Source organism: Paramisgurnus dabryanus, chromosome 18 (genome assembly GCF_030506205.2).
Source record: "Paramisgurnus dabryanus chromosome 18, PD_genome_1.1, whole genome shotgun sequence".
Taxonomy (NCBI): domain Eukaryota; kingdom Metazoa; phylum Chordata; class Actinopteri; order Cypriniformes; family Cobitidae; genus Paramisgurnus; species Paramisgurnus dabryanus.
In genome coordinates, this window is record NC_133354.1 from 12,839,887 (window position 1) to 12,867,546 (window position 27,660).

The 27,660-nt window shown below is 37.9% G+C and overlaps 1 protein-coding gene across 1 annotated transcript; it reads left to right on the forward strand.

Moving 5' to 3' along the window:
* LOC135721368 (transmembrane protein 132D) lies at positions 1-24,053 on the forward strand. Its single transcript, XM_065243553.2, has 9 exons — positions 1-43; positions 2,326-3,163; positions 10,862-11,008; positions 13,972-14,146; positions 16,349-16,492; positions 19,360-19,565; positions 20,606-20,876; positions 21,036-21,227; positions 21,997-24,053. The coding sequence occupies exons 1-9, from the start codon at positions 1-3 to the stop codon at positions 23,389-23,391; spliced, it is 3,411 nt and encodes a 1,136-aa protein (XP_065099625.2). The 3' UTR covers positions 23,392-24,053.
* Positions 24,054-27,660: the final 3,607 nt, after the last annotated feature.

The following is a 27,660-nucleotide window of genomic DNA, read 5'->3' on the forward strand; positions in this document are numbered from 1 at the left end:
ATGTTGCTGATGGTGATATCTTTGTATCTGTTCTACGCAGAAGGTAAGATTTTAATTCTTAAATCGTTAATTTTTTGTAGTTGCTGTTTTTACTGGCCTGATAATTTGAGTTTATAAACCTATTGAGATTTGTGATGTAGAGACTGTATTTTTATGATGTAGACTGACTCTGACTGAGAAATACGTTCGCAAGTCACTATTTTTTTTTTCTATTTGAGAGACATTTTCTCTGAATATTTAGGCAAAGATGGCTTTTATTTCAGTTTTGTGGTTACAAAAATCTCATTAATCATATCTGATCATATAGTTTGCATAATTTTTCATTATTAGCATATTCAAATTACACACATACACTTAATTAAAGTTATATTTATAGTAATAATTTAAAACAGCATATATTGACTATATATGGTTTGACTATAAATATTACTCTTTTGTTAAAATTATAATTATATTTAATATCAATATGATATAATATAAATAACTGCATAGTTGAAGTGGAATTATATAAAAGACAAAATTAAATGACTTTGAAAAAAACTTTACTGAGACCAATTTGTCTTAAATTAAAAACAATTTGTTTTGCCAAAAGTGTCTGCTAATAAAATATACCTAAATATAAATACAGCTGAGTAAACTCAGTCACATTTGGTCTGATTATTTTAGACAGTGTAGTGACATACGTCCATTTTCACCCTCAGGCTTATCCATTAACCTACTTTAACACATTGGATTCCTAAACTGATCATCAATTATATTGTTTATTTGACTGCTAGGTTGTTCCTCTGTACCGCATTTGAAGTCAATATGATGTCAGTAGGACAATGCATCACATGGATTAATGGTCATTGGGTTGATAGACAGAGTTAATCTTGGTACTGTAACAGTAAAGCTGCAACCCATTAAACATTAGTCAGTAGACCAAAGTAAATGTGTCTTATAGCATTGGTAAAAAAGTGACAAAACCTAGTGATTGTCAATGTTTACATTTAGACATTTAGCAGACACATCCAAAGCGCCTTTCAACAATGAGGAAAACAATATCTTAGGGACTATAAAAGTATGAACATAAAAATACAATCCAATATACATTACAATGCAAAACGAAAATGTACATGATGTTCTTCAACTTAAACATTGGTGCAGGTTGCATAATTTTCTGCAAGCTAATTATAATTTCCCTCAAGTAGCGATTTGTTTTTCGTGATTTGTTTTTGCAGCACTGTGAAGATTTGCATTTAGGAATAGCAATCACATGCATGTCACACAGACCAGCATTTGACAGGCTCCCTCAAAAACGCACAGCGTGTCAGGATCAACCTTCAGCTTTCAATGCTGCACTTTAGCAATCAGAAAGCAGTGTATACTGTAGCCCCTGCTGCCTGTCAGACGGGAAAGGTTAAGCTTCTCTCCCAGATGAGTGATTTGACAAGCTGCTTGTCCAGACACCAGAACACCTGATCAGAGCGATGTTCACTACTTTTGCCTCCCCTGCGTTGCTTTATATACAAAATCATCCAGAATGATGCATTTTTTTTTTTTGCTATAGAGTGCAAGATTTTGCAGACATGACATCTATGGAAATGTTTTTCGAAAAGATTACAGACTAGCACATCGGGAGAGGTTCAAACATCAACCGAATGATGGGTTTTGGCTGACAGCTTTAGACCAATCATTATTTTTTGCTCTGGCTATGAATGAGAAGGGAACGTCGCATACCAAATGACTCTCAAAACACAACTCCGCACTATAGTAATAGCATGGGCGGTGAAGTATAGTCGCGTTGAATGCGATAAAACCATTTTGAACGCATATTTACCAAGCATAATGTTCTGTGAAAGTAACCTTTGGTTTTTATGGTGCATTTGACTGAAAGGTTTTATTTTTATCTGTGTATAATACACATTCATCTAAAATATGTACAATCATAATGTGTACAGTGTTATGAAGATGTACTTTCTTGAAATCGAATTTAAGGCATTTATTATATTGCATTTTTTTAATATCGCAGCTATCAATGACACTTTTTATACTTTCCCAGGGCTCATTTTTACTTGCGTTTGGCAATTATAGTTTTAAAGTACATTCAATACATTCATATGTATATGTTATATGTATAATATACCATATCTAGAATGAAACATGCAAAAGCTGTCACTGGGACGAAACCCTTTTAAAATGTCCTAATTTAGGTACAGATATAGTTGGTACCAATATGAGGAAAGGTGTACTTTTTGGAAGGAGACAGCTTTTTTAAACTAAGAGTGAATATTTAATTTGTAAACCTATCTATTATGCTAATTAAATGTGTTGCATTGTGTTAAGGAATGAAGGATGTGGACTTGTCAGAAGACCCGGGGTCACTGCCCCCCCTCCCTGTTCTTCCAACTGTAAACTATCAGATTATCAATGCAGACCACCTCCTCCTCAGAGACATAAGTCAGGACGCCATGGACAACTCCAGCCTGAGGGCCCAAACCCAACCTTTCATCCTCACCGGACTGAGTGGCCAGCCAGCCGTAAATGTCAGCTATGGTCCAATATCTTTGGAACAGTCTATACCGCTGAATATGATCTACACTGGCCCCAGGATCCGACCATTTATACTGGCCCGTCAAGTACGATCATCCGCACCTACCTTATACCTGCTGTTTTATGCAACAGGCAGTAGGGGGGATGCGAGTGAAAATATCCCAAAGCAGAGTGAAGGAGGGTGTATTTGCGTTACGGCGTATGCCTTTTGGGAAGCCAGGGAGGTCATGGGTAGCTGCTCCATTCCTGCAGATGGCGGTTTTTGCTTGGTGAACTTAAAGCCAGAGGCAGCGTGGTTCAGCCCTGGAGGTGGTAGATCTAACTTGGAGCAGAGGGGAAATGTTGCTGACCTTTACTACCAGTCCAGACCAAGTCCTAATGGTCAGTGTGTCCCTCAAGACAGTAAGCTGAGGCACAGTGAACTGGGACGGCAGATTTTGGGATCCGCCATGAAGAGGATTGGGACTGTGAACCTTCTGCGTTCTCCTCCGGGAAATCCCACATTTATGCGTTTGCGTCTTGGGGGTGCTGTCATTATTCAGACCTCATCGAAGCCACTGAAGACCACAGACACAGCCACCTTTTACGTCTTCCTGTCAAGTACATCACCGGTTGAACATTTTGTACTCAGGTAGGGTAACTTTATCTTTTATCTGCTTGTGGGTGATTCTAACGAAATCCAGATTTAGAAGGTGTCCAGCATCAGAATTTTTAAAAAGCCCTTGAAGCCAATTTTTTGCACATGTAAGATTAAGGTCTGAACTTACTATAACCATTATTTTTAGAGGATTTAAATAATATTACCTATAGAATTATTTAATTTTTTTAGATTATCATTATCAAAAATGATCATTACCGCAACATGATATTACAATTATGTACAAACTCATGTTTGAAGAACTGCTTACCTGGTAGCCATCTTGAGTGTCACAGTCAATTATGTCCCTTCCAACATTTTTTTTTTAAATGTTAGTTCTTTGAGGGATTAAACAATGATTGAAAATTGTTGCGGATGATGAGAAAATTGGTCTTGGACACATTTATATTCCTTATTATTGTCTCTACATTTACCAATGATCACCAAATACCACATGTTTCTTTACTGTAAATGTTTATAGTATAATATGCACTGAAGCTTTTTATTTTATAGATTTTTTAATTATAAATATTTCCATGTCAAAGAACCCAAATCCAGTCATGGACACGTTGCGGTAATGAAAATTTTCCCCTTAAATGTGAAAAAAAAACTACAAAATTGGTTTGTATGATGTCATTTGATATCATGTGCAAAATAGTACATGAAGAGATGTTTGGAACTGTATGCTTCTTATTTTGATATTTTACTTTTTTATCAAAATATTTCATGACACCTCATAAGTCTAATTTCGTGAGAATCACCCTCATGTGTTAAAGTGATGCAAAAAGTGCTGTAAAAGTGTCTGGTACATCTAACCTGGCTTTTTTAGGTCATAATATTTTCATTTGCTGCTATTTGAAATCCATACACATAATGCACTGATGAAATAGGATTTACTCTGTTTAGGATTATATGGTTTTCTCTAAAGGAAAAACAAATGCCAGCTGTTTTCCTGGAAAGAACATTGGGTCAGGCAAAAAAAAGGCAGGGAAATATTGTGGATTGAGATAACAACACCCATTTGGAATAGTAGTGTGTCATGGAGCCAAAGTTGTGCAGTTGTCTCAATGCTCAAGAAGCTTAGTGGGAATTTAACAAAGTATGTGACACTTTATAGACGAGAGAATGTAACGGTCCCACAGATTACCAAAATGTAATAACCCTGCTCCGGCTCAATTCACTTTTCCAACTGGAGGAGTTTCAAAAGCACCATTCCATAAATAGAAAAATATTGTGGAAATTACTTGGCAGCTTTCATTTCTTAACATTCTACTGTTAGTGTGGCTTCCCTCCCCATAAATAATGCATCAACTTAATGGAGCAAGAAAACAAATAACTACTTGAGTCCTTAAGGCAGAAATGAACATATTACACAGAGAGCTCTATCGTGCAAGAACACACAGAGCAATCTGTTTTTATAAGTCTCGACTCACAGCAACGGAGGCAGAACTCAAATTGGTTTTATTAGCATGTTTGACTAAAGGTACTGTTCTTTACCTTTAATGTTGATTTTAGCAAATCTGTTAGCATTTGGTTAAAGAGGTGCATTTCTTATTTAGACTGATTTTAAAGTATTTTAATGGTATTATTGAGTGGCAGCTGAACTCTCAATATACCAGCTGAGCCGCCAGTATCCACCCTGTACTTCATTGGGGTCTTATAAGGTTTTCTTTGCCCCCGGCCCTGGCTCAAATGGACATTCACTTTAGGTGTTGGCGGCAAAAGGAAGCAAAGGCTTGTATCCCAAAGAGATTGATTTTATCCCAGGAAAAATCTCTGCCCCACTTTACTACTCTCTCTGAGATTGAGTTCAAACCCCCGAGGTTATGATAGATAATCCACACACTGATTGAAAATTAGTGATGTCATTGACCCTTCAGAGATCTGCGCTCTCTTTCATTCTGTCCCAGGTATTTCATCTGAAGTCTGCCTGGAGGATGTAAACTAACATCACATATCTACTAAACATCACAGGTGTTATGAAGTGCCTTGTGCTTTACAGCAGGATAAAAGGAAATCCATATATGGGTCTATATATGTTCGTGCTGAAAGTGATTGAGATTGCGATTGAATGGCAATTTTGAAGTATATGAAATAAAAAATGTGTTATTAAAACAGTTAAAAAAATGAACAGTGTAAATATGCAAATATGTAAAGGTATTTTGAAATAAATATAGGGATCCAAGTGAAAAAATGTGTTTTAAAGTCTGCATGAAATAAAAAATAAAAAAATATTTTTTTATTGAAATTCTGGGATTTTTTGAAAGGGCTCTGTGAGGCTGTTTACACTTGGCATTAACATGCATTTCATCTATCGGATCACAAGTGGACGAAGTTAATGCCAGGTGTAAACGGTGTTCAAAACGTTTTGAGCTCGTCCACTTTCGATCACTTTCAGCCACATTCAGAGGTAGTCGAAACGCCTTTCGATCGGATTGCTTTTGTAGTGTAAATGCACATGTGGTTGAATGTGTTCGAACAGCCACACGGACCGCCTTCTCTCCGCCTATTTATCTAATCTGAGGTACTGAAAACAATGTTTTACGTCTTTTCTGACTTTTGGCGCGAACACACAGTGTACAGCACTATTTTTAGCATTTCATTGATAAAACTAAAGCGGCTAATCTCCGCAGTTTCATTTTGCATTGCGCTGAAAATTCAGAAAAAAGCTCTTAAATATACATAAACAAAACACTGTGCTGTATGTTTACTTACTATACAAGCAGCGGACTCCGAAATAATATTAGTTCGCGTCCATATAAACTCATAATTACTCCCGCTCATGTTTAAATGACAGGAGAGGGACTCGCCCACTGTCTCGACAGACCACACCCTCACTGTATTCAGGACAGAAGCGGTCGAAAGTGGACAAAAGAGACGGATTTAAATACCAGGTGTAAACATGATGCGTCTCTCTCGTCCACTTGTGATCTGATCAATGAAAACACATCTTTATACCAAGATGTGTTAGTTTCATTATTTTTGTTTTAATTGATGTGCCCTCGTTATTGTAATCAAAAACGCAAATCTCCTTCCCTCCTCAAAGCGATCTTGCTTTAACTTCGGTCATGAGGAATGACGCGGGGCCTGGGAAATTATCAATTTGCAAGTAGCAACATGACCCAACTTCGAATGATCCTATCAGTTTTTGATAGACGAAATCAAGTCCCGCCCTACCTGTTTTTCTAATTTCAGAAGTCGTTTCACTTGGATAGACGTCATGACAGGGAAAATAAGACAAACGCTACTTCCATTTCATGCCGACTTTAAAGGGCCAGTTCACCCAAAAATGCTAATTCTGTCATCATTTACCCATCCTCATGATGTTACAAACCTGTATAAATGTTTTTGTTCTGATGAACACGAAGGAAGAGATTTTGAGGAATGTTTGTAACCATGCCGTTCGTGAGCCCCATTCACTTTCATAGTAGGAAAAAATAATACTATGGACGCGAATGGGGCTCACGAACTGTTTAATTACGAACATCCATCAAAATATCTTCCTTAGGGTTCATCAAAAAAACAAACAAAATTTATACAGGTTTATAAAACAAAGGATTTATATTTGTTTGACATATTTTTATACTTAAAGTGCACCTATTTCATTGTTTAATAACAATGTTATTTTGTGTATTTGGTATAATACAATGTGTTTGTGTGGTTTATGGTTAATAAACACATTATTTTCCATATAACGTAAATTTTTGTAGCTCCAGATTTCACTCTCTTCCTAAAACGCGATGATTTGAAAAGCTCTGTGTCTTTGATTGGCCAGCTAATCTGTACATTGTGATTTGCCTGAATACCTCTGACGTAAGCCGGAAATGTGACGCTCCTTACCATGTTTGAAAGATTCGGTGACAATGCAATGCTAACAGGAGTTAACTTACAGAATGTGAGTACAAGCGGAGGAATTATAATAATGTCAGTCTTGTCTACATCACCAATCCCAGGAAGTAAACAGTTGCCTACAATCCGTGTGTTTGTTGTTGTCCAAGAAAAGAGATTTATGTTGGAGACGATAACTCGCATCATCGTTTACTTTGGTATAATAGTTACTTTTTGTATATCGTTAACACACTTACACACTAAAGGGCATTTAAAAACATGAATCAGACAATGGGTGCTCTTTAAATAAAAAGTAGTCAAATTGGAAAATAATTCAATTTCATCAGCTTTTATTTGACAATGCAGTGAATACAAGTAAGGGTATATAAATATATTACATCACATAATTCTTAATAAATCATAACAATAAATGTATAGTATTCAACAGTTTTCACAGGTGTTATTAAATTCTATTTTATTCTGTTTTATATTTGATCCTGCAGGCACAGTGCCCCACATCAATATTCTTCCATCTTTGATTTTGTGTCAGAGATTTATTCCATCAAGATTCTCATTATAGATTTGGCTGAATACTTTTGCCACTGATGCATACAGTGTTTCTTCCAATGGCAGACTACACCAGGACACAAAGTGTCTCCCTTCTGTCTCTTTTTCCTCTTTGTCTTTCTTCATTATAATTTCTTTCGTCTCTTATTACATTATTATTACACTCCTGTCTTTCATTGTTTCTCTCTGTTTCCCTGTAATGAAAACATGGGATAATCCAACTGAGGGCATCACATGTCTTCCAAAATTACACGTCTGCCCTGATGATGATGATAATGTAAAATGGGTCAAGATTAGACTGTGATCAGTGCTTTCCCTGTTTTTTCTTTCCCAGTCAAATCCTTCAAGGGTTGATAGACATGCACTTTCCAGAGATCTGCATATAACAATGAACTGATATCACCAATGATATTTATATATAAAAGTTGATAATGTAATTGTTAAAGATTTTATCGTTATTTAGTCACGTGTTGTTCATTTAACGACTTTGTATTGAAACAGGCTAAAATTTAAAGGGGGCATGCACAAGACTTTTTTAAGATAAATAAATCTTTGGTGTCCTCAGAGTATGTATCGTATGTTAAGTTCTAGCTTAAAATACCATATAGATCATTTATTATAACATTTTAATATTGCCCCTTTGTAGGGGTAAGCAAAAGTGTGCAGTTTTTGGGTGTGTCCTATTAAATGCAATGAGCTCATCTCTGCACCAAAGGGCAGTGCAATGGTTGGATAGTGCAAATTAAGGGGCGGTATTATCCCATTCTGACATCACAAGGGGAGCCAAATTTCAATGGCCTATTTTTTCACATGCTTGCAGAGAATGCTTTACCAAAACTAAATTACTGGGTTCTTTTTCACATTTTCTAGATTGATAGAAACACTGGGGACCCAATTTTTTAGCACTTAAACATGAAAAAAGTCAGATTTTCATGAGATGTCCCCTTTAAGTTATTTACTGATTTATTCAACGTTATTGACCTCTTATGATCTTACAGCTCGAAAACAAAAGGCTCTGACCCGATGTGGATGGGTCTATGATCAGGCCAGAATTGACTGATGTAATAAAAAATAAGCAGTTTAACCTACTCATTGTCACACATTGTATTTAGCAATTTTAGAAAAATTGGAATGCACAGCTTTGTAGGAGTTGTATGCTTTATTAGTTTTGTCAGTTTTATGGTGCATTGTTTTTGAAGCTTTAAAAATTCAAAATTTCTTAATTTGTATTTTATGGGTTTGGAAGTTGCTCGAGGGGAAGTAAATAATGACAGAATTTAAAATTTTGGGCAAACTAATCCTTTAGCGCCAAATAAAGGGGCACGTGTCTGTTTACCCCAAAGCATTCTGGGAAAATAATCATTAAACACACATCTGTATTTGTCAATTTACTGCACAGTGACTCAATCGCGCATGTAGCTAATGAATCACATTCGAGATGGGCAGCATGAAAATCTGTTGTTTTTGAGGCATGTGGTGTGTAATAGATAAAAAGAAAAGACGGATGAGAGGGTGAGCAAAGATAATGCGGTGTGTCACGACGCTGTCAGCCACAATCATTCTGCTTTTTTTTGCCATGACCCGTTTCCTCTCTGGCCGCAGAGACTCTAGAGACTTCTGGAAGATGCTCACATGGCAAGATTCCATGGTCTCTAAGTCCCATCAGTGAAGAGGAGGGACAGATGAACTGTCTGGCTGCTGGATAAACCCAAGAGACAGAATCAAGCGAAGAAAAGAAGTATTTGGCCACTGAATGGTGGACATGTGGCTGTTGTAGCCGAGCCGAATGAGACCGAATGATTTCTCCTGAGCTTGTTACTCGCTCACGTAGTGTAAGAAAAACGACATTGTTAAATGGCCAATAGCTCTAACTTGGACTGTCTACAGAGATTAAGTCAAGATTTCAAATTGGCAAGGGAGCCAGAGAGTTGAGTGTCCAGTAGTTGAATGCTACTGGACCCCAATCCGGGTCATTGAGTGTTACAGTATACTTCTAGTGCACGTCTATAACACACATGCCCGCAAGCAAACATTCAGTGTTGTTATTAAACATTTTCATGAAAAAATATGTGAATGTTTATTGCTCGAGCATGTGTTTTTCTCCTGTAATATTGCCTAGAGGCAGCTACAAGCACTGCAATGTGCTTACATTTTTACATGTACTTTAGTCTGTGATAAGTCTACGTTCCATAAGATTCACACTTAAGAGCCGATCTGCTCCAACATCTTTGCGAAATTTGTATTTACGTAACTTTAGCAACTCCAGTGATGATTTTTTTCCTCAAAAGTGCTTATTGTGTCAACCCTATAGTACCTTTTAAACATTATTTACATCTAGTAAGTGGAAATGATAAGCCCCACCACTTCGCTATAAGTTGCATAGCACCAGCCAATCAGATTTAAACTTAAAATTTCGTCTGTAATTGGTCTGCTTTACTTACAGTATGTGTGCAATATCCATTAGACGGTCAGTGAATATTGGTTTTGTTACGTTTATGTAAAACGTACGTGCACGGTCGGACGCACAGCCTTACAAAGCTATTTGTACGTATTTGACTCGTACGTGTAGACAGACCATAGACTGTAAAAAAAGATGGACGACGCATGTTTACTCTCTTCCATTGGTGAAAAGTGAAGCCGCCAGTGTCCCGATATGGCGCTGACATCTTGAGTCTGCGCTGTAGCGATTTCGGGACCAGTCATGCGCAGTAGTGAGCTGGAAGTAAAGCCACGAAATCAAGACCCCGCCCTCGCTCTCGCAGAATGCGCATATCACATGATATCACAGCTTTCAATCATGACGTGACACAACTGTTTTTATATCATTAAATAACCAACTAAACACAAACTTATTTTAAATACAAACATTTGAATTTACATCAGCGTGATAAAAACTACAGTAAATGATAGAAACCAGCTTCGGAAAAAAGATAATTGAAGTGTAATTCATTTTTTTGTTGGTCTCAAGTCCCATTGAATAACATGGGGAGACGGGCTTTATGACCTATACTGGGACCAGTCACTGGGGGGGCGATCGAGACGTTTTGGCTTCACTTTTCAGGGCTTGTGCGGCACGCTTGAGACAGACTTTCAACGCATGCTCATTGTGATAAAATGCAATGCATGTCCTGGGCTACATACTACATTCTTCTGTATGCGCATGTGTGAGTGCGACCTACAGCTAACTAAAAATTTGAAGTGCGTGCGTACTACTTTGATTACGAAATGTGTGTCATGCGTACTGTATACCTCTAGCTTATCTTTTCATTGATGTTGTATGTGTATTTTTTCTCATAGAGCAACATCAAGAAAAGGCATGTCATTCAGCCGAGCGAGACCCAGTGACGCCAACCTGTGGGACATCACTCTGGAACCAGGGAGAGGAAGCGATTCTCAAACCATTTCGGTGACCTGCCAGAAAAAAGGCACATTAACTAGTAAAAGGCAAGTCGTATGTCCACAACCCTCATCATGCTTTGAAACTACTGAACCACATGCTCTTGTTGGCTCACATTTCAAAGTCATTTCATTGTTAAAAAGCTTTTTGTGCCCTTGCACATTGCCAGCTGTGGTCTGTTCCTCTGAAACTGTGAGAGTTTAGTGACAGATTGCAAAATAATTTTTCGACGGAAAAACAACCTTCTAATTTCTTTTCTCCTCATTGTTCGGGCACTAACAGATGTTCAGACAACCTGTTTTCCTTTTCGGAGGACGGTATTTTGAATTAAAATTAAAGACCATCTTTTTCTGGTTAAAAAGGTCCAGGTTAACCATATTTACCTTGCCAGGCACTTATTAAATATACAACGTAGTGGAAAATCTCGGTGCTTTGTTAGCTGGTGATTTCATGATTAATGGCACAAATCAGTTTTATAAGGTAGGTGTCCATATAGAAATCAACTGGAAAACTTCATAAAAATTTGATATTATTCCATCACTTCAGTGTCTGGTAACCTCACATCTCCTCTGCTGTTATTAAGAGGAATGAGCTCATATTAAGTAGAGAACAATGAGTTCATATTACTTCTCTGCGTCTCAGAGATCGGCTTGCTTTTCAAATAAAGAGTTTCGAGTGTTTCTGGATCGCATTCAAATCCGCCACGAAAACTGCAAGCGTCTTGTTAATAAGATCCTCCATCTGGGTGTCACATTTCTATTGGTCTCATTGGGTCTTGGTTGGTGCCTGTGGAGATGGGCTGTCATTACTGATGCAGATTACAGCTTCTCTTCTCAGTTTATTTCAGTGTCTCTACGCTTCTAGTTTTATTGTAAATTCTATATGCCTTAGGTAGTCATATTACAGCTAGTTTATTGTAACATACACTAAACACTTTTTCGTTTGTAAAGCAATAAGATCTCAGTATTGAATATAGTCAGTCATAAATATATTTGTTATATATCAAAACTCCAACATAAACATTTTCAACTTGGTTTGATTTAAAAAAAAAAACTGTAATAATAATTGTTAAGGAATGATTATACACGGTCAGAAAAAATTGTCAAAATATGTACCCCAGCTGTCACTGGGACGGTACCCTTTCAAAAAGTGCACCTAAGGAGTTCATATTGGTACCTCAGAAAAACATATTGGTACCAACGAGAGTTTATTTTTATCTTAAAGATACATATTAGTATATCATATTGGTAAATACATATCTGTACCCAATGGTACATATTAGGAGCTTTTTAAAGGGTACTGCCCTGGGTACATATATAATAGTGTAGGCCTATTATTTTTATCAAACAATTATTGGTCACACTTTACAATAAAGTTGCATTTCTTAAAAATAGTAAATTCATTGGTTAACATGAACTTACAATGAGTAATATAGTTTTTCTGCATTTATTTATCTTTGTTAATGTTATTAATGCCATTAGAAATGTTATGTATCAACTAGTTTAGATGCAAAACCCTCTAAATGCGTCTGACGTGTTTTAATTTTTTAAAGTTATCTTTAGGTTCAGTAATTTTACTTTAATGGCAATGAAAAGGTTATTAGTTAGTAATTGAAATGCCTTATTTGACTGCAAAACCCTCTAAGTGCATGCATCCACTTTTTTGGTCAACACAAACAGTAGTAATTATTTGCAAAATCACTAAAGATGGAACTAGAGACTAGGCATGGGCCGGTATGAGATTTTGATGGTATGATAACCTTAAGTAAAAATACCAGGGTTTCACGGACTGGTGTTGCAGTATTGCCATTGCAACACTAAAATGTGTTATTTTCAAATGTCTGCATATTCCAGGTAAAAATAAAACCTTAAATTAAAATATTATTTAAAAGAATTATAAAAAAAAAAATATATAGAATTATAATATAACATTTAATGTAAACATCAAATCAATCACATTACTTAATTATTAAAAAAATTGTGTAAACACAGCTTATACCTTGAAAACGGTATCACTATTTTTGTGGTTTCGAAACCTTGACTCTTTAAAACCTCGATATACATTGAAACCGGTAACCGGCCCATGCCTACTAGAAACATGAGATGGCGATTTGTGGCTCTTGGTAAAATGTTACCCAGTAATGGAGTGATTAAACTTATTCAATAATGTACTTGTGTGTGCATATACAGTTAAATACTACCTGTGGTCATGCCCCCTCCAATTTAAAATAATGTAGTTTCAAGAAAAAAAACAAGGTTTTTAGCTGTCACTAAGAATCTGTTCTGTGCATGCAGCTACCCAGATTGAATGCAATTACAGTACTAGTGAATGACCACCAGGGTCACCAGCTGTATCTCCTTCTTAGGTGTTTTCCCCACATTTTTCCGCAATGACCCACTTATCTGTAACAATCCCGAGTGCATCAGCATGTTAGACCGGCTCGTTCAGCACAAGATTAGAGCAGAGATCTCCAGTCTTATAGCCACCACATTAACTATTAAAAAGCCAAACTGAGAGAAATTCACTGCGTGACAGCAGTGATGATGGAAAAGGGTCAGACAGTGGACCCAAATCGTTGCTAAATCACAGGACGCTTGCCTTATTTTAAGAGAATGCATTATAAAAATGATTGTAGGGTAATCAAATCCCGAAAGAAAGTGCCATCATGAGAAACCTATACAGTACATAATCCACACCACCATTACGTGAGAGCTGCCAAAGTAATGCACAAACCATTAGGAATTGCAAAAACGTTTGATTTTTGTTAGTAAAAGCACTTTATTGAAGCAAATTCCAGCAGAAAGTCTGAATGTGAGCTGAATTATGAAATAAGCGTGAACTTACGAGATGCTCGTCGGAATGCTGAATGTTTTAATGCTACTAAAGTGGAAGAGAGGCTTCGTCTCTACTGATGACTGATTTTACACTGTCCTCTTTGACAGTGTCTCTATTTTACCCAGTTTGATGTGGAGTTGTCACATGGATTGAGATCCAGATGTTTGATTTTCAGGGGTCTTCTAGAGGTCCTGCAGATGGATTTTGAGACAGAGGAGCAGAGTGATCAATTAGAGAGCCAGATGGTCACGTGGCGACTGGAGTTGCCTGGAAACATGATTCGGGATGAGGGGACTATGAAGATCTACACCATCCAAAGAGATTACGTGGGCATAGCGCCACTGATCTCGGTAAGCTATAGTATGTGTGAATATTTGTGTTTGCGTTGATTTATTAGCTTCTTTAATGTGATGATCATGAGAAGCCATATCGTTTTTTATAGAAAGTTTTTGTTTACTCTTCCTTATATTGGTCCAAATCCAACTTTTGAGGTCAATGTTTGTAAGGTTGTCACACAGAAACATGCTTTTGTTTAAATGCTTTTGACACTAAAACAAAAACCTTTATATTGTACATGCCACTTCTTCTTCACTTTGATTTTCCTTTTATCTTCCCCCGCTATTGGTCAACTACTGTATGACCAGGTGTCATTTGGAAACAGACCTCTTTATTTATAGCAAATTAAACATCAAGCATTCAAATATATTCAGTGAAATAGCTTTTATAGCGCTTAAATGGCCAATGCAAATAAAAGAGATTTTAATTCACCTATTATACAGCCAGATGACATATTCATTTAAAAGATGGACTGTTTCACAGCGTGACCCTGTCCGCTGGCAGAGTGGGATTTTGTCCGTAACTTTTCAAATCACAGTCAGCATCTGCTGTGCTGCATTTGGACGATGTTCGCTGGCATCTGTTGGGTCTGGAAGTTAAATCTACACTCAAACCTAATCATCCAAACCTATTTGTCATCGGCGCGGCACACTGTAAGATAATCATTAGATGGTATTAATCTCCCACTGACTTTGACAGATGCAGCGCACGTCTCATTCAAGATCGTTGCTGTGACATTTTTGACCCATTTAAGATATTTGCTGAATAGAGACGTCTATAAGAAAATGTATTATGTGATGAGAATGCATGTACTCTCTGTAATTTTACAATTGTGTTGGGATTTTAGGGTTTTTTATTCCGTTCGTGCCCATTTTACTTTTGTAATGTGACAAACTTCTGAAGGAAAACAGGATATACAGTGTGGACAAAATGTAGAGACTTACTTTTTCAAAAAGCCCGACCTAAAAGTGGTTTTGCTTAAGCAATGCTTGAATAGCATTTTTACTATTGGCAAACATTAAGCAGAAAAGGAAGAGGAAGTTATTACAATTTGATTAAATATTATAACAGCAATTATTTTGAAAAGTGTGAACCCATGAATCATAAGATAAGTCCAGGAAAATGCATTAGGAAATCAAATAGGGTGGATTTTGATTACATATTGACTTGAAAATATGATACAAAAGCTGTCACTGGGATAGAAAGGTCTTAATATGTAGCATTTAGGTATAGATATGTATACATTTGCTACAAAAATGTCCCTTTGAGGTAAAACATATGCACTCTTTATGTACAAAGGTTTACTTTTAGAAAGTGTACCAGGGTTTCCCGCAAAAACTTTGTTAGTTAAGGTGGTATTGGACCCGGGGGCTTGGTTATCAAAGTATGCGTCATGATGAAAATGAAAATATTTTTATTAAAAACACTCAAACAAAACTTAATTTTGAAGAAACTATGAAAGAAAATGAACACATACTAGAATATTAATGAATTAAATGTTTTTAACAGATACCTCTAATGGGAATAGCTGCATGATGAAGTGTAACTAAAGGGTTAATAATACAAACTAAAGCAGATGTTGTAGAACGTCTGGTGAACGATGATAGATAGCGCAAAGACAGTAAAACGGATTATTTTACCACTATTAATTACATTATCTTAAAGGAGTGTAACTGTAGCCTGTAAATAATGCACATAAATAACGTGAGCAAGGGCGCTCAACAATTATATCGAATCAACAGGCACGTGCAGCTAGCAATTTGCTCAAACAACAAAATCACCAGCTAACTTACTTTAAATTTGCAAGAACTATAGACTCATACAATAACGGGCTTAAATAAACCCAAAACATAAGTCAACTTACAGTTCTCACGGACACGCGCATCTGCCCTATTCTCCGAGATGTTTTATCAACTGGCTAGTTATTCTCCAGACCGTGACGGACCATGTCGTTCTCTCATTTCGGCCATGTAGTGCACGTGCCCACTCGCAGTGTGTAGCGCGTCTGCGCTATCCTCCGAGATGCACTTGACGGCCTTTTGTGCAGAGAATGTTTTATTTTTTTGGACGACCTAGTTAAGGCGGTAGGGTTTCCCAGCTTAGGCGGGCCACCCGAACTGCAAAGTGCTGCTGGAAACCCTGTGTACTGCCCCAGTGACAGCTTTCTGAGAGTGTACATATTGTACCTTATTTATTTAATAATTATTTTCATGCAGGACACCGAGGTCCTAAACACAGCTGTGCTAACCGGAAAGAAGGTATCTGTGCCTGTGAAGGTTTTGGGAGTGGAGGCTGACGGCTCCATCACTGACATCACCAACTCCTCTCGCTGCAGGTCTTCAGACCAGGATGTCTTGAAGGTAATGTACTGTACTGTATGTCAAGGTCAGACCACCTCTGCCAGCTTTAGCAATCTCACACTCCGTTCACTTCCTATTAGCAGTCGCACTCTGCCTTTAAAAGACATGTCTGTTTGAACTGGATGGGCACAGGAGAGGTTTGGGGAGGAACCATAGACAAAAATAACATCCTAGTTATTCAGGAAACGGGGAGAGACAGTGACACAAAACAATACTGATTCATCAGCAATAATAGTAATATTTCGAGTAGTACATTAATATTCACGCATTTGGCAGACGTTTTTATCCAAAGTGCATTACATATATATATATACTTTTTTTATCAGTTTGTATTTTCCCTAGGTTCGAACTCGTGATCTTTTGTGCTCTAAAATTGAAATTGAAATCAAAACATGGAAGACAAACAGAAACATAGTAATCCATAAGTGGTATCCTATAACACATCCACAAGACCCAAACCATTACAGAGACATTCAAGGCTTGACACAAGACAACTGAGACACTGGGGCTATATACACATGGGTTAACAAGATAACATGACACACCTGGGAAACAATCAACACAAGGAACCAATGAACAAAAGAACTACAAAACATGGCAGACAATGAAAAGACTTCAAAATAAGAGACATAGGCCTTGTCCCAAATTGCGCACTTCGTTTGGACTTTCGGTCTTGTGGCCTTAAATTGCGTGTGCTCGCTTAGTCTACGAGTCCATAGGGTGTCCCATCTGTCATTTTTATGCTCCGAAGTGTGCTCATCAGCGCCCCCTTTGCACCCTTGATGCGGTCTTTGGCGAAGTGCACACTGCAGCAGGGTTTAAGCACTTTACCAACCCAGAAGTCCTTGAGAAAGAGCAATCGGACCAATTAGACTGATGGGCAACTTCTCTTCCTATTTCCGGTGTGACGCTCGAGTCTGTCTCAAAAAACGACTCAAGGGACCCTAAGGTCTGCACTACATGATGTCATCAAATTGTGGACTCTGAGGAGGTCATTTGGGACAGTGCCATAGATAAGGGAAACACAGAGAAAGTTCATTACACTACCACTGAGCTATACAGAAACACATTATACATAAAAATAATTAAAACAGTAATATTCTGGGGAAAATTTTGATATTTTCTTTGTACCTTGCATAGTTTTTATGGTTTTTAAGGATAAGGGCATGTCACACCTGTACCTGCTGACGCCTAACTTTATTGCAACAAAATCTAATTTTGAATTGGAAGCACAAACTTTGATGTTGAACAAAATATATTGTAAAAGAGCCTCCTTTTCATCTTGTTTCTTTTAATTCTATTTATTTTACTGTCCTGAGTACATTTACACTGCAAAAAAACGAGCAAAATGACCTAGGAAAATAAGTCTAGTTTTAAGACAATATATATATATATATATATATATATATATATATATATATATATATATATATATATATATATATATATATATATATATATATAATTTAAGCGAATTTGTGCTTAAAACGAGCAAAAAAATCTGCCAGTGGGATGATAAATACTGTATATATATTTTTTATTTAAGTGTTTATGGAAAAGTAAATTTATTTCAAGAAAAAAAAATTTTTTTTCGTTTTTGTCTTGTTTTCAGTAAAAATATCAAAAAATTCTTAAATTAAGATGCTTTTTCTTGATAAGCAAAACAACACAAGAAAATAAGTCTAGTTTTTAGACAAAAATATCAAATGTAAGTGATTTTGTGCATAAAACAAGCACAAAAAAATTGAAATTTTTTCTTAAACACTAAATACAAGAAAGATTCAAGATGTTTTTGATTGTTTTATGCACAAAATCACTTAAATTAGAATTTTTTTGTCTAAAACTAGGCTTATTTTCTTAGGTCGTTTTGATCATCAAGAAAAAAGCATCCTAATTAAAGATTTTTTTGATATTTTTACTGAAAACAAGACAGAAATACTAAGATTTTTTTTCTTGAAAATCATTTTTTTGCAGTGTATGCATGCTTAGAGTCATGTGGGTAAAACTTAGCAGTTCAACCATCAAAGTCAAAACCAAACCACATCTGTGCTCCGGGCACCTGTCTTTTTCCTCTTAAAACACTTCAGGTATATGAAGATACAAAGAAAAATCTCCCGTTTTTATAAGGCTAAATCAAGGAACTAGAGAGACTGACCAATTCATCCAATAGCAAAGATTACATGACACTCAAGAAATTATGGGAAAGTTCGGCACACATACACATACAGTACAAACACATGCACAGCCATGTTTCTTACACACACTCGCTCTCCTTATGAATAAATGAAGTGACTTGAACACAAATTGGAAAATAAGACCAGAGCAGATTTTGCTTTTCTGTTTCCTGAAAAGATTTTTATGGCACAGAGTACAGACCTGCCCTCAGAGGTTCAACATTAGTCTTTGAAGTAGCGGGCAGGAGAGTTAAGGGATGAAATAGCGGCAGTAGATTTTCTAAATGAGACAGAACAATGGACACAGAGCCCATTTCCTTCTACAACACTGACAATCAGTCTACAACAATGGTCTACATTATCAGCAAGTGGCTTTGTGTATTCATTTATTTACATTTCATTTGAATCATTTAGTCAAAATTGTATCCAGAAGGACTTAAAGGAGCAGTGACTTCTGTCAGTAATGGTGCATCTGCTTTACTGTACTTCATATTATTTTTACATATTTTCTACATAGTCTATTCACTAAACAAAATATATTGCAATGGGAACAAACCAGTGGTGAACCTATTTTCAGTATATATTCTGAATCATATTTTCATCCTTTTTTGTGACATACTGGCTATAGCTTTCTGCTATTCCACTATAGGTATGTTTTCAATGTGCATGTTTCAATGTCCCTTCCTCACACAGGTGTCCGATAGATGTGATTTTGTGTATGTCAGTGGTAAGGAGACACATGGGAAGGTGAAGATCATGGTAAACTTCACCTACAGTTACCTGAGTGCTCAGCTGGAGATGAGCGTGTGGATGCCTCGACTCCCGCTGCAGATCGAGATGTCCGATCCAGAGCTCAGTCAGATCAAAGGCTGGAGGGTTCCTGTGACAGGAAACAAAAGGTCAGTAATAAACATATATTTTAATCACAGTCTAGTTAACCAACACTCATTTAAAAGGTCAATGGGTAGCACTGCTGCCTCACACCATAAAGGTCTCCGGTTTGAGCCCCGGCTAGGTCAGGTGGCCGTTCTGTGTGGAGTTTGCATGTTCTCCGTTTGTCAGCATGGGTTTAGTCCTGGTACTCGGGTTGCCTCCCATAGGCCAAAACTAAGCAAGTTGGGTGAATTGGAGATACCAAATTGCCCCTCCCACAACCGATATATGGATTATTTATCTGGATCAACTTGTTTATGGATTTAGGAGATGTGCACAACAAGGCGATTATGTTTTCAATTGTTCCCAATAGAAGCGCCACTTTTTTAAAAAATGCCAGCAGCTGTCAAGCGAGAGTTGAAAAATATTCAACTTTGGGTAAAAAGCTTAGCTCGTCAATGTCACTTCTTACTCGGCCGTCCAATCACAGTGGAGGAGGACCGGGATCACAACAAGCAACCGGTGCATTGTTCAAGGACTAATAAACAAAGCAGAAGTATCATAGCACCTAAAGCACTCAGCTGAAAAAAGTGGGCAAGCGCCTACAGTTGGCGTCCGCCTGCCGTTTTTAGCCATGTTTAAACGGCATGAATATAGCCATAGATGCTGGAATGGTGTGAAGAATAAAGAAAAAAAGTGTTACATGTTTACAAACCTGTTTTGACATGTAAATATATTCCTTTCATTCAGTTATTACTATTAAATATTTTCTTGCTTGTCTCTAATGTATTAAAAAGTTCAAGTAGACATACATTTTGATACGTCCTCAGTACATTTTTATATTTTATGTTCCACCTCATCTAGACATGTTCTGCTTTAAAACTGCTCAAAATTTTTGGGGGTTAGAATAGAGAGTGTGTACCGCAGAGATATCCCTGCAGTTTCCCATAACATCGCACAGACTTTCATTATACGATAGAGATGAGATTGCTGAGCCTACTCAAATAGAAGGTTGCAGAAAAAAATATATTGAGAGTTGTTCGTCTTTTCTCCACATGTTTCTCAGATTAAGCTGGGACACTGAGGAAGATGATGAGAGGAAGGGCCGAGGCTGCATGTTGCAATATCAGCACAGTTTGATTCGAGTGCTCACGGTGTTCACCGCAGACCCGTCAGATCCGAGCAGCCCGTCTCCGGCATACTTCCTTGGCGCCAATTGGCAGGTGGATGTGACGCGGCTGGTGCGCTACTTTCTGAAAGTGGGAGATACGAGCGTGGCACGCCTGCAGTCGGGAAACGTTCTGACGGGCAGGGCTGTGGGTGTCACCACTGTGCAGGTAATGGTGGTGCTGTCTGTAATGAACGATACTTATCATTATGCATTAAGATGACAAAGTTCAGTGTGTTTATGTAATTGTTAATATCACAGATGAAACAGTTTGCGTATGCATGACTTGTAATTGGTAAAAACCAAAAATTTGGTTGCTGTTATTCAGGTGACGTCCCCGTTGTCAGACTCAGTTTTGGCTGAGAGGATGGTCCGGGTTCTGGATGATAAAGTCAGTATTACCGAGTTGGGAGTGCAGCTGGTCTCCGGTCTTTCACTAAACCTTCACCTCAGCCCGGGAAGCAACCGGGCCATGGTTGCCAAGACGACCACACAGGAGACCATGCACAACCTTAAACAGGTAATGCATCTTGCTATTTAGGTAATAAATCATCATGAGAGTTGTTTTGCTTGTTTAATTGTTTGGTTTTATGAGGGACGACCCTTGCTAGTTATCAATTACACTTATTGCTCATTTAAACCTTATAACAAATCAACCTTATAATTTTGTATTGGCAATACTTTTTAAAGTCACAACTCATAGGGGACTGATGCTCTAAATTCCTTTACATCACTACCAGTTCCCATGCCAGGTCTGAATGGCATGACATGATCCAGTCAATATCAGGCAATTTGTACTCAACGAGAGACCTCGTTCGTCTCTTGATGGACTCAGCAAGCACTGCTCCTCGGGCTATGCATAATGTATTTCCCCCCAGAATACAGGACAGTCTGTCGCGGCATTTGGTCACACCTTATTAGCCAACAGTTCTGGGTTATTGTGCCAGATCTTGTTGTGGTAAATACTTTACACTGTGCCCTCTGGAGATTTAACTAATGGAGTTTTAAAAACACTCGCACGTAAATATTGATGCATCTGGATAAATGGACCAAGCATGGGGGTTTAGTACAACCATGTACAACATCCTGTTACAAAGCTACTTAATAAGAAATTAACACAGCCATGTCCTTGAGATACAAGGCCAGCTGTCATGGTACCAGTTCCCTTTTTTCACTTCATTAAACTGAGAATTATTTCCAGGTCTGCCTTTCCTACACCTTATGTTTTAAACATAGATGGTACGTTTTTTCATTCTGTATGAATGAATTTCTTTACCTTTGTATAATAGGAGGCCGTGGTTGGCTGCTGGCTACAGTTCAGCGATGGCTCCCGGACCCCTCTCGATCTGTACGATCCTAGTGGGTATTTTCTTACCATCACTTCACTGGACACACGCGTAGTGTCCGTACGGCAGATTTCGGATTCTGTCTTTGTTGTCGTTGCGGAGGCAGAGGGACAGGGCCTACTGCTCAGAGCGGAGCTCGCCATCTGTGAGGCGTGTCAGAAATCCAAACGAAAGAGCAAATTAGCTGTGGGCGGAGGCAATGTGATGATCAAATTCCCAATGGATGAGCAACTCGCAGGAAATGGCAAGAAAGTCAATAATGCTGGACTGGAGAATGACCATTTCAGTAACTCTAAACTAATCCCTACATCTCCTTTCAAACTTGTGAGAATCCTCAAAAACACTCTTCAGCATGCTGGTTTCCAAGAAACCACTACTAGTGAGATCAAAGCGGTAACAAAGTTTAACTTGCAAGAGGCAATGGGGGGTGCATTTTCCACCATTAAGTCAATAAACAGCATGGAGAAGACTCCCGTTACCAAGCCCGTTGCAGACAAAGCTCTTGTAACCATAGCCCCCAGAAATGCAGAAAAAAATGCTTATGGAAACCTGGTAAAGAACTCCGATTCCCCTGTGCAAGTAGAGGAACCCAAGCAGGAAGTGGAAAGCGATCTGATTCAGATATTCGGCATGTTCGCTGACATAGAGGTCTGCATCTACGCATCGATCGGAGTCTTGTGCTTGGCCATGATAGCCGTCTTGCTTAACTGTGCCACGCACAATTCAAGATCACGCACAAAGAAATCTCCAGTTCAGAGCCAGACCCAAGCTGAACACAAGCATCACTGGGTGAGGGTGGGCACTGCTACAGAGCAATGCAGAGCTGCGCCAATCGCAACCACCTGCAAGCAGGAGATGCACACAGCTGTGGAGATGCCAAGAGCCGTTCAGATGCAAAATAGCACAGAGCTTCCCAGAGGAACTGAAATGATCCAGTCACGAGACACACCAGGCATCACAGGTGAGGAAAGGACTGCCACTTTGGGAAGAAGAACCAACACTCTTCCACTAAGGCGTGATCCTATGGCTTTCAGATCAGCCACTCTTCTTGCGAAGCCCATTCGCAGTGAACCTCTACATTCTCCCACAAGCAAGAGGAATCAAGTCCAGTTCACGACCTTCACTACTCTGGATATTAAACATCTAGCGGCTCTCAAGAAGAGTGGTCAGGACTTTGGCTGGGCTAACCAGGCAGGTAAAGTTAGTCAGGATACCAGTAATGGTCAGGTTGAGAGAACCAATCGTGTGAACATATGTAGTCATGAGGAAGCAGTGGGCTCTAAAGGGTTTCTTCCTGAAGGTCCGTGGCCTGTCGCTACACCAGTCTCCCAAGTGTGATGCTGTATTTGTGTAGCGAATGTGTGAAACAAAACGTGCATTACGCCGATCCTTCTCACATTTTTAACTTTTACTGCTTTTGTATAATATACAATATGCGTATTTGTATACGTTTTACAATTTTTGCATTTGGCAGTTGCTTTTATCCAAAGCAACTTACACATTTTTATCAGTATGTGTGTTCCCTGGGTTTGAACCCATGACTTTTTGCACTGCTAATGCAATGCTCTGCCACTGAGCTATACCGACTAAAATGCATGGTTGAGCTGCCTTAATTGAAAAACATCTTGCACTGACATATCTTAACATATATCAGTGCTGTAGTTTTGTTTCAAGATGTTCACCAGTATTGTTTTTTGTAAGTTATGTTTGTAAAATCTCCTGAAATGTCCTAAGACCTAGTCCTGGATTAACCTAAACCTTTTCTGGGAAACCACCCCAAGTTGTTTTTCACTTAAACATATAGGTTGAAAAAACTACCAATTGAAGTATTTTTTTAAGTTGATCCAACTTTTTACAGGGTGGGTACTGTATGTTGTATGAATATTTGTCAGATGAAGTTATTAGATCATGACATGTATTTAACTCTTTCCCCACCAGTTATCTGTCAATTAAGAAAAAAACATTTGCATGAAAAAAACATGTCCCTGATGACTTTTCATGTTAAGCACTTACGCAATTTATAAAAAACTGAAGCAAAAAATTATTTACTAATTTTAAACTTTGTGTATGTTTTGATAATCGTTCTGAATCTGATCTCTAACAAAATTCCTTCACAAAAATGCAACTGCTTTAGCTTTTTGCTAATTTAATTTTTATTTTAAAGAAAAATACGCATATTTAAGAGTTTATAGGCAGAGAAAAAAATATAGATAGGATGAAACGTTTTTTTTTTTTTATTGTTTGTTTGAAAGCAGACGGACTGTTCTTTCATTAGATATATTTGTATGTTTATATATTTTCAGAAGAACATTTTCCTGAAAGCATTTTGTGAAAATCATAAGAAATGCTGATGGGCAACTTTAAAGGTGCAGTGTGTAATTTTTTAAAGGATCTCTTGACAGAAATGCAAAATAATTTACAAAACTATATGATTAAGGGTGTACAAAGACTTTTCATAATGAAGCATTATGTTTTTATTACCTTAGAATGAGCTGTTTTTATCTACATACACTGAGGGTCCCCTTACATCAGGGGTGGGGAACCCTGGTCACTGCCACTGTCCTGCAGAGTTTTGTTCCAACCCTAATTAAACACACCTGAAAAATCAAATTAAAGTCTTCAGGATCACTTGGAAATTAAATTCAGGTGTATTTGATTAGGGTTGGAACTAAACTCTGCAGGACAGTGGCCCTCCAGGACCCAGGGTTCCCCACTCCTGCCTTACATGGAAGTCGTCATTTTGTGCCGCCGTGTTTCTACATAAGCCCTTAACGGACACACTTTTTACTAAGTTGTCTCCGACCATGACACGTTTGTCCCGTGGCGGCTAACGTAGCTTTTCTATGCGTTTCAAAAGCGAGGAGTGAGGAGTGGACTAAGCCGTTGGTTGCAATGCGCAACCTCACTACTAGACGCCACGAAAATTTACACACTGCACCTTTAAAAAAAAAAGGTGGGGATTGAGTTAAAAAACTATTTATAATATATGATTATATATGCAATTTTGTGTTTAATTTTGTGATTAAAACCTCAAATTTTATTATATATACTGTATATATAAAAAATAAATATTGTATATATTATAAACATAATAAAATTTATCCTACTGAGTACTAACAGTTTATACATCAAATCATAAAAGCTCCACTTTTGAATTGTTAACTTACTTTTGTGCTGTTTATAATTAAATAAAGTGTCTAATTGTGTACATCTATATCATTATAGTTGTCATTGCTGACATGCATTTGTGTCTGCTTAATGCTGATGCATATCAGCTAAGTATGTTATTATTAATGTGTGTGTTCATGCGTCTTAACAGTGCTCCGGTTCAGCTGTTTATAATGCACCTCACGCCTCCTGATTGTTTTCCGGTACGTGAGCCTTTATCTAGCCCGTGACCCGTGCTGTGGTTCAGCTCATCAGTGACAGCTTGAGTGAAAAGGAAGAAATCTCAGGTGCGAGCATACCTCTCCTTTTTATTGTGATTGCACCAAACCCAACTTTCTTCAAAATAACTGATATCTCTCTCAGACTGAGCACTGCCTTAACTCTTGAAATTGTGTTCCAGCGTCATATTTGAAAAAAAATGGCTTGAAGCAGCTCAGATAATCTGATGTGTTGCATCTCTCAACTATTTCAGGGAGAATGGCAAAACAAAACAGTCCCAGGTTTCTTCATCAGAAGTGTACATGTTTAAAAGTTCTCCCAAACACGTTGCCTTTGTTAACACATACTTGTGAGCGTAAGTTTTTGTTTTAATTTGCTTAAATTTTTATAAACACAATTTATTCTTGCATGAGGAACATTTTTATTCTTTGACTATAATATAGTGGTTCTTAGCTATTTGGAATTGACCCAAAAAAGGTCGCAGATTTGTTCTGATAAGGTTGCAGACTGCAGGGAAAGAACAATGTTTAATGCAAATATTAGAAATCAGCTTACCATATACACTCACCTAAAGGATTATTAGGAACACCTGTTGAATTTCTCATGAATGCAATTATCTAATCAACCAATCGCATGGCAGTTGCTTTAATGCATTTAGGGGTGTGGTCCTGGTCAAGACAATCTCCTGAACTCCAAACTGAATGTCAGAATGGGAAAGAAAGATGATTTAAGCAATTTTGAGTGTGGCATTGGTTGTTGGTGCCAGACGGGCCGGTCTGAGTATTTCACAATCTGCTCAGTTACTGGGATTTTCACGCACAACCATTTAGAAAGAATGGTGTGAAAAGGGAAAAACATCCAGTATGCGGCAGTCCTGTGGGTGAAAATGCCTTGTTGATGCTAGAGGTCAGAGGAGAATTGGCCGACGGATTCAAGCTGATTGAAGAGCAACTTTGACTGAAATAACCACTCGTTACAACCGAGGTATGCAGAAAAGCATTTGTGAAGCCACAACACGCACAACCTTGAGGCGGATGGGCTACAACAGCAGAAGACCCCACCGGGTACCACTCATCTCCACTACAAATAGGAAAAAGAGGCTACAATTTGCACATGCTCACCAAAATAGGACAGCTGAAGACTGGAAAAATGTTGCTTGGTCTGATGAGTCTCGATTTCTGTTGAGACATTCAGATGGTACAGTCAGAATTTGGCGTAAACAGATTGAGAACATGGATCCATCATGCCTTGTTACCACTTTGCAGGCCGGTGGTGGTGTAATGGTGTGGGGGATGTTTTCTTGGCACACTTTAGGCCCCTTAGTGCCAATTGGGCATCGTTTAAATGCCACGGTCTACCTGAGCATTGTTTCTGACCATGTACATCCCTTTATGACCTCCATGTACCCATGGTACATGGCTACTTCCAGCAGGATTATGCACCATGTCACAAAGCTCGTATCATTTCAAAAATTGGTTTCTTGAACATGACAATGAGTTCACTGTACTAAAATGGCCCCCAGAGTCACCAGATCTCAACTCAATAGAGCATCTTTGAGATGTGGTGGAACGGAGCTTTTTGCCCTGGATGTGCATCCCACAAATCTCCATCAACTGCAAGATGCTATCCTATCAATATGGGCCAACATTTCTAAAGAATGCTTTCAGCACCTTGTTGAATCAATGCCACGTAGAATTAAGGCAGTTCTGAAGGCAAAAGGGGGTCAAACACAGTATTAGTATGGTGTTCCTAATAATCCTTTAGGTGAGTGTATTATTCAAGGTTGGGATATAACAATAAATCTTATACATTTATAAAGGAGGTGAAAAACTTTTAACAAAATATATAATCACACTCCATCGGATGACTATAATACTGGTATAAGCACGTTTATTATGTATTAGACTGGTTGATCACATATTTGCACTTGTTTTTGCATTTATAATATTGTTAATATTCTTAGTGTCTTTGTAGCAATAATATTTTTTGTTTATTGTTGGCTCTATGCAGCTCATAGTTATTGCATGATCCAATTGAGAACCACTGCGATAGGATGTAGTGAATAAAAAAACAAAATAACTTCGAGTTTATAAACACTTGAGAATTTTTCAGTCTTAGGAAATAAGACTAACATGATTTGAAGAAATACATGTTTTAGTTTGTGGTGTTGTAAATAACAGCTATGGTCTATTGTTACAACAGACACCTTATCCAGAGAGT